Here is an 8,857-nt window from a genome sequence, read left to right as displayed (position 1 = left end):
AGGTATACTAGTAATCCTAACAATGAACATTGGGATGCTCTTATTCGAGTCTTGAGGTATTTGAGATACACTCTAGACTGGGGAATACATTATACCAAATTTCCTGCTATACTTGAGGGATATTGTGATGCTAATTGGATTTTCGATACCAATGAAAGTAAATCTACAAGTGGATATGTATTTACATTAGCAGGCGGTGCTATCTACTAGAAATCCACTAAGCAAACCTGCATTGCTAGATCTACTATGGAATCTGAGTTCATAGCTTTAGATAAGGCAGGTGAGGAGGCTGAATGGTTAAGGAATTTTCTTATGGATGTTCTTTTGTGGTCCAAACCATTTCCAACTATTTCAATACATTATGACAGTCAAGCAACTATTTCAAGAGCTCAAAATTCATCCTACAATGGAAAGTCTAGACATATTCGTAGGAGGTACAATATTGTGCGTCAGCTGCCTAAGGATGGAATTATAGCTATTGACTATGTGAAGTCAAGTGATAATATTACTGACCTATTAACCAAAGAATTGGCTAGAGAGCTAATTCAACAAACATCGAGGGGGATGGGGCTAAAGCCTATTATTTATTAGATCACCTATAACGGAAACCCAACTTTGCAATTGGAGATTCCATGGTCAAGGTTCAATGGGACAACAAAGTTATTAGAGTGGTCTGTGGGGGTACTACATTGGATTTATTCCAAACCCCTCCCTATGATGCGTAGTACCAACTGTATTGAATAGAGGATGAGCTAATGTTCTTAATGCTTCGTATAGCTGATATTCAGTGGAGTGTTTAGATACAGTGCGCCCTTGATAGAAGCACATATTTGAGTGTGGAAGTGGGGCCGCTTCTTATGAGAATTGAGGCAAATTCTCTAGAGCACTTAAAGAAACTAGGAAAGTTCAAGGCCGAAATGAACACAACCTCGAGAACTTAATGACTGTTCTAGAAATCATGTGTGTGTTCTATTGTCTCAGTTTGCAAAGAAACTGGGAAAGTTCACGGCCGAAATGAACACAACCTCGAGAACTTAATGACTGTTCTAGAAATCATGTGTGTGTTCTATTGTCTCAGTTTGCAAAGAAACTGGGAAAGTTCACGGCCGAAATGAACACAACCTCGAGAACTTAATGACTGTTCTAGAAATCATGCGTGTGTTCTATTGTCTCAGTTTGCAACTATAATTGTAGAGTTCAAGACATAGTTCACTCTACAGTTAGTAAGCTCGATAGAATATACAAAGTCAAGGTTCAAGTCGATAGAAATCTAAGCTTGCATGATTTCTACCGTACTCCAGAGTAATATTTTCATTTATCTTATTTCTTTTATGTGGGGGATTGTTATATATTTATGGTATAAATATAAAATATGAAAGAAATAATCAAATTAGATAAAGTGTCAAAAGTGGTGAGAAATGAGACATTTGTGTGTGAGGTCAGGGGTTCGAGTCACTCCCCACGCAAATATTAAAATGTCTTGGCCTTGAGCTCTTGGGCTTCCTTGACTAAAATAAAATAAATATTTTTTTATTATTATTTAATAGGTAAAATTAGCCAGTTTTTCTGACAGTTTATTTTTGTAACAACCCACAAACAGTCATTGAAAAACCCATTACTCAGTCATTAAAATTCTCCATTACTCTCTGAACATAGTGGAGACTGTTACTTCCATCTTACCTATATAAACCCATATCTCGTTTTGAGAAAAACACACACAAAAAGAAAATAGAAAAACCATCTTGCATCAATCCTCCTTTTCATATTCTGAATTTCTTATACTCGGATTCTTACATATATTCTGGAGTACAATTGAGAGTTTTGGAAAAATCATTCGTGATTGTTGTACAAGTGGTTTACGATCGTTGTATCCTGGGAGTGATTGTCCACGGAGGTCGCAACAATTATCGACGGGCAATTTCACTTTAGGATATCGTGTTGTCACGAGACTCGATCGGACGATAAGTTTTATATTTCTGCATTTTATTGCTCTGATCATTACTACAACTAATTATTTTTCCAACACTATCCACATATCTAGTCCTGCTTTACCAAACATAATCCCTGGTACAACCACTGTGTGTATGTTTATCTTAGTGCAAAGTTGATCAAACCTTTAATTGTGGAATTGTTGAATTCAATAATGGCAACAAAGGATGAATAACAATTTCGAATGTCCAATCATATTTCTAGTTATTTTACATGATATATCATGTGAAAATGCAAGAGAGAATCCTTTTTATCCCTTATATTGCAGGCGCATTGTCTACTATCATTTTGTTTCTTAACATAATCTAAGAAAAACAAAACAAAAAGAACATCAGGAAGTTCCAGTTTAGGTGCTCACGTGCAAACTCCTCCATTCAAATTGTATCAATCGTGACTATTTGCTCATCCAATAGAGTCAAGATCCTCAGTCCTGCTGCACACGATTCTGTTGAACACTTCTCTAACCAGGCGATCCAATGGATCCAATCCATCCTTTATAGCTTCAGACACCTTTCCTAAATCCTTTACTCTCTGTCCGGCTTCACTCTCATTTTCTTCTGTCAAGGGGAACTAGAAAGAATAGATCAATTCATTCATGTGTTGTGCTCATTTCTCGATCTCTTGAATCTCCTTCAACAACCCACAAGCATTTTTCTGGTCTCGTTGCTTCAACTCTTCCAAAATCCTCTAATGGAGGGAGAGCATAGGAACTGCCTAGTTACAGAAAAGTGAGTCTGAAGGCCACGGTCTTGACATGGGATTGCAGCCATGAGAGCAAACATTACGAATAAAAGCACATAACTCATGGTGAAAATGCCTACGTTTGGTCCATTGGTGGCCATAACCTCATTACCCCTCAGAGCAACCATATTGTTTCCTAGTGCTTGTAATTTCTTAGCAGCCGACCACGACGGTGAGACACTCCAGGAAAGTGATCGGATATGGCCAAATGACTTAACTCTGCACATTGTTGCACCCAAAGGACATATTTCTACACGCAGAAGCCATATTCGACTCTTTCTCTTCAAGCATCCCAATAGTCAAATCGATCAATGCCTTCGTAGCACGACGAATCTATCCTTCACCAATGCTCGTTTGATTGTCCAATGAGCATGAAACAATCTTCAACTGCTTTTGCCATTGTCTAATGTGCTCAATCCCGTCACGAATTGCATTACAAACATCAAAACCCTTAACACTCCTCTAAAAAAACTCATTCATATATCGATCCATGGGGACTTTATTCAAGAATCCCTTATTATTAAAAATAATTGTTGGGAAATATTTCAACACCAGGGGAATGAAAAAGAAGCAAGATAGAAAATATATCAAGAAGATGAAAACGAATATGAAGGCTTGAACGCGATATCGTTGTCCTCAAACAATATTTGCCCCTCTCGGATACAATTTCGGTGCTCAAAGGGTTCTCATGGCAAATGATTTGCAGGATTAATCAAACCTTATAGAGAATTTAATACTTAAGCATCGGTGTAATTCTCTAAAACTTTAAGAACACAAGGAGAAATTTTGAATATGAAAGGAAACAAGAATTCGATCTTTGTTTTGTGGAAATGAATATTGATATCAAGTGTTTTTCAATTGTGATTTCTTGATTCACACACACACACATATATAGCCCTCAAAGAATGCCATACGAAGTGGTGTTAGAAGTTCTCGAAAAGCCATCAAATTTAAATTGTTAACGGCCATAAACGATCAATTCATCCTTCTGTACGATCACATAGAACAAATCTATGTGGTCACATAGATCACAAAATGGCAGAGCTTCAAATTTCTATGAACTCAGTATCTATGGGTACCTTCCAACTTTGAAAAAAGGGGGAATCACTCTACTTCCTAGATGATATATATTTTGGTCGACTAGATCTAGATATTGTACAAATACTTTCTATTACTCTATTTATTTGAGTATCTCAGCCAAATTAAAAATTTTTAGAAGTTCATTGTATTTAATCAATAAAATTCCCTCTTTTTTGTGTTTTTTTTTGTCCACTACTTATTATATTATTTTATATTAGGTCAATTTTATGGCTTTTGATTCCATTTTTCGTTTCATTCCACACATCTCACTTATTGATTTTGAACAACAATTCTTCATCAATCCCCCACTCGTTCAAAAATTCAGTAAGTCTCATATTCACATTTAACAATACTTATACATAAGGATTAGATATATTTCGATTTGAATCTAATCTTAGTGTAATTCAAACAAAGTAAAGTTAGAATCAAATGTAGCGTGAAGTTTTGAACCAGTTATTCTATGTGACATATCGGAAGAACATGCACACAAGTATCACATTTTATCAAGTTCCTTAAACTCACTTAACGTTAATATGGTCTTGCACTTATCATTTTCAACAAACTTTTAAGAGAGAAATTCCAACTCAATATTGAGGCGGCATCATCTTGAAGTTCATTTAGGTGAAGTTCTTCCAATATCTTTGTTACTTTTAGATATACTTGTATTTTAGTACTGAACTTCATTAAGTGCTTAAAACTCAACCCTCAATCCAGTGACAACCTGTATTATTTAATTAGGATAGGGTTATCGTGGATTTATATAAAACTAAAACTATCCACATATCGAATGACTTATTATTACCCTTTGCAACTGTGGATTACCTTTTGAGTAATGACAGGTAGCATTGCCATCATTGGTGGACCTTTTAGTATAAAAGTTTCAACCCCATCCCACTCGATGTAGACCTACTAAATCTCTATTTAGAAGTTTAGTTAAAGAACGTTCTCGATTGAATTTACATAATTTAGGGAATTATTCCATTTTTGTTTAATTTCCTTATGAAGTCATGTTTAAGACTTATATATATACACTGTTCATTACATGTGGCTTAGTATCTTATTAAACGTAGCTAGCCAATGATCGATTCAATTAATAGATACAACTTGTTACCACCAATAAATCCTCTTATGAAGCTATATGCTTCTCACTTACTTTATCTAAAGCTTTATGGATTTCCAAAGATGGTTGGAGGATTTCAATCAAATCATTATACTAGTCAATCACTTTTACTAGTGGATTTCATGCATGGGTATTTAATTCTCATCATTGATTCATTACAATGATCTTCAATTTTATGAATATTCTGATTGCTTTTGCAAACACCATAATAGGCTTTCACCCCATTGAAGGAGCTAAGGGTTGAAATAAGGGATTTTGAAAAAGAAAAATATTTGGGAGGATATGGTGATCTTATTGTTTAAGCGTAGATAACATGAAGCATACATGGACTTCTCTTTTCATTTTTTACTTTTATAATCTTTGTATCTTTGGTATAAAAAAATATGAAGATGTAATATTGGTATTAAGATATTAAGTAGATTATCATGTGCAATTTCCTCTATTTAAATGTGACAAAAAAGAAAAAATTATGCTCAATTTCGATTTTAGCCCAGCAACTTCAATTCTCCCAACCCATATTTAAGGATCATTTATTAAAAAATGTGGAAATTACATCAAATCCTGATCATTATTCTAAAAACAGGGAGGAGGTTTCATTATTCACAAATAAGATATTTCATATTCAAATATTAGATATACAAATTCCATCCTAATTAATTAGGGTATGTTCTCTTTGCTGTTTTTAGGCCATTTTCTATTTTTAATTTTCAAAAACACTGAAAACATGTTTACTTATCTATTTTCATAAAAGAATTTTGGAAAACGAGTTTAAAATTTACAAAGAAAACAGAAAACGGCAAAAATTTCATTTTGGCCGTTTTCAATTAAACCAAGCCAAAATGCGGAAAACGGTCAATTTTGCAAATAGTTGGATAGCTTAGTTGGTTGAGTCACCGATTTTATAAATTGCAATTCAATACATAAGAATTTTCTTTTTATATGCACAGTACAAAAATTTTTCCAAATAAATTGGTAGGCCAGCATATTCGAACGCAGGTCATAAGCATGAAATTCAATGCCTTAATAAGCATGGAATTCAATGCCTTAACCACAATGGTAGCTGCTTTTCTTTTTCTTGACAAAAAAAACGCATTTTTAGCAATATCAAAATGTACACAGAAGCACAAAATCAAAAATGAATTCAAAACTAAAAGAATTATTCTTGTTGTACACGGTAGTTCACACGGTCCTTGACAAAAGGAGGTGGAATTGTTGATTAAAATATACACAAGTTGGCAAGTTGGCAACCACTAAACAATTAAAAACTATTTCCTCCTTTATCTTTCCTCCCTACCCGACCCTATACCCACTAAACAAGACAAGAAATCTTCAGCTTCGAACAAGGCGCGAACTGGGTAAATCTTCAGCTTCGAACAAGGCGCGAACTGGAGGACGACTCTTAGGTGCGAACGGTTCTTACCCTCTTCGAGCGAAATACGGCCCATTTTCTCCAAATTTCACCATTTGCAGTGCCTACAAATTTCAGACAGATATTGGAAACAGTTATTCAAAAATGGCCGACAAAGGTAATGGGTATTTTCCGATTTTAAAATTTCTGTAATGTCGGCTAGAATGGTGGTTTTTATTCTTGAGTTAATCACAAACTTGTGTTCATTTTTTGTTGTGAAAATTAATTTTACTGTAAAGCAAAAGGTTAAAGATTTTAAGAAAGTTTGACAATCAATGAATCTGCCCATATTTTATGAGTTTTCTAGCAATGGTGTTTCGTATGCATTTTTAAAGCGTCTCTGCTCCTTCTTGTTGGTAGTTTAACACTCCGTTCAAACGATCAAAAGCTACTCCTGTAGCATCCCTAGCGAATCCGCCATTTATGCGTAGAAGGGAGCCCCAGTTGAAATTTGTTTATGGGAATTGAAAGGAAGGTGATATACAAAAATGATATGAGATTACAACAAATCTACCAGATCTATACAATATGAACGGCAATTTGGCCCTATAAATGCATTTTCTCGTGCAGTTTGTTGCATAATTTTGTCCTTTTATAACCTGTGTGTTGGTGGGGGGTATGAACTGATTCAATTCAGAAACCATTAATTTTTGGTCCAATGTTGGTTGACATTATTTTTAGAGAGAAAGTTACATTATTTTTAGAGAGAAAGTTACAGGTTGGTTAAATCATTATTGCAACTGATTTTACGTTTACGGTTGCAGGGAAAAATATGTTGGAGAATTTGGATGACATTGTCTTGGTAGAATCTGAGTCTGAGAATGTCGTGGAAAAAGTGAACATATTGGGTGATGAAATTGTAGCAACAGATGATGTGCCTTTGCGAGTGCCCGAGGTTGGAATGAAGTTCAATGATGAAAATGAATTGTTTGACTACTACAAAAAATTTGCGTATGCCGAAGGTTTTCCATTCAGGAAAAGAAATTCCAAAAAGGATGACGATGGTATTGTGAGATATGTGACATTGACTTGTAGTCGTGAAGGAAAAAGAAGTAGTACTACAATTGGTTCTTTGAAACCGCAACCAACCATTCAGACAGGTTGTAAGGCGAGGTTGACTGCATCTATGGACAGTCGCGGAATATGGAGAATAAACATAGTAAATTTGGAGCATAATCATAAAACAAGTCCATCCAAGTCGAGACTATATCGATGTAATCGAGAGTTGAGCGCTCATGTTAAACGGCGGCTACAAGTTAATGATATGGCAGGAATTCCATTACATAAAAGTTTCAACTCTGCAGTAGTCGAAGCAGGTGGATACGAAAATATGGCGTGCATGGAAAAGGATTGTCGAAACTATATTGAGCAAGTTCGGCGTCTGAGACTTCGAGAAGGGGATGCTGTAGCAATACAATCATACTTTTCGAAAATGCAAGCCACTTGCGCCCCGTTTTACTTCAGTATGGATTTGGACGAAGATTCGAGGCTAAAGAATGTGTTTTGGGCAGATAATAGGAGTAGGCAGGCGTATAAAGAATTTGGTGATGTCGTCACATTCGATACCACATACCTCACCAATAAGTATGACATGCCGTTTGCTCCTTTTGTTGGAATTAATCATCACGGACAATCTACTCTGCTTGGATGTGGGCTGGTCTCGAATGAGGATACAGATACATTCGTCTGGCTATTTAGGACATGGCTGCAGTGTATGCATGGAAAAGCTCCCCAGGGTATAATTACTGATCAAGACAAGGCAATGCAGAATGCAATTGCAATTGTGTTCCCCGATACGAAACATAGATGGTGTTTGTGGCATATATTGAAAAAGTTACCGGAGAAGTTTGGATATCACGTGGACAAGGGTTCAATATTTCATGCTATACACGGTTTGGTTTACGATTCACAATTTGTTGAAGAATTTGAAGATGGCTGGAGGGTAATGATTGGTACATATGATTTGTATGATAATGCATGGTTGTCCGGACTGTACGATAACAGATGTCGATGGGTTCCAAGTTATTTTAAAACCAGCTTCTAGGCAGGAATGTCCACAACTCAACGCAGTGAGAGTACGAACGCGTTCTTTGATGGCTATGTGCATTCAAAGACTTCGCTAAAGCAGTTTGTCGAACAATATTAGGAAGTCTGGTTCATCCAGTTTTTCATTGTAGGAGTATCGTTAAGTTTAAAGGCACAATTAGTCTTTGCTGAACCAAAATTTCCTTGCTACTTCATTTTTGGTGACTCGTTAGTGGATAATGGAAATAATAATAATTTGAATACCAGTGCAAATTTCAATTATTTGCCTTACGGAATTGATTTTCCACAAGGGCCGACTGGGAGATTCACTAATGGCAAGAATATAGCAGATTTGATAGGTTACTCTTCTCATTTTCCTTTACTTACATCATGTTTTCTATGAACAAGCACGTCCTTGTATACTTTCAAGAAAAGAGGCATTTGTTTTGAGTAAAATTTCTTGACAGGTGAACTTTTGGGGTTTGAAAATTTTA

General features: G+C 35.6%; 1 protein-coding gene and 1 pseudogene across 1 annotated transcript; one reads left to right on the top strand and one right to left on the bottom strand.

Annotated features, from left to right (window-relative positions):
• Nucleotides 1–2,391: 2,391 nt before the first annotated feature.
• On the bottom strand, nucleotides 2,392–6,375 carry LOC111382943 (annotated as a pseudogene).
• Nucleotides 6,376–6,502: 127 nt separating this feature from the next.
• Nucleotides 6,503–8,766, top strand: LOC111382942 (protein FAR1-RELATED SEQUENCE 5-like). Its single transcript, XM_023006988.1, has 4 exons — nucleotides 6,503–6,601; nucleotides 6,699–6,765; nucleotides 7,103–8,359; nucleotides 8,516–8,766. Exons 1-4 carry the CDS (start codon nucleotides 6,503–6,505, stop codon nucleotides 8,764–8,766), a joined length of 1,674 nt encoding a protein of 557 aa, XP_022862756.1.
• Nucleotides 8,767–8,857: the final 91 nt, after the last annotated feature.

The sequence above is a fragment of the Olea europaea genome, unplaced genomic scaffold (assembly GCF_002742605.1).
Source record: "Olea europaea var. sylvestris unplaced genomic scaffold, O_europaea_v1 scaffold2588, whole genome shotgun sequence".
NCBI lineage: Eukaryota > Viridiplantae > Streptophyta > Magnoliopsida > Lamiales > Oleaceae > Olea > Olea europaea.
Note: the sequence above shows the minus strand (reverse complement) of the source record. Positions and strands in the feature narration are given on the sequence as shown.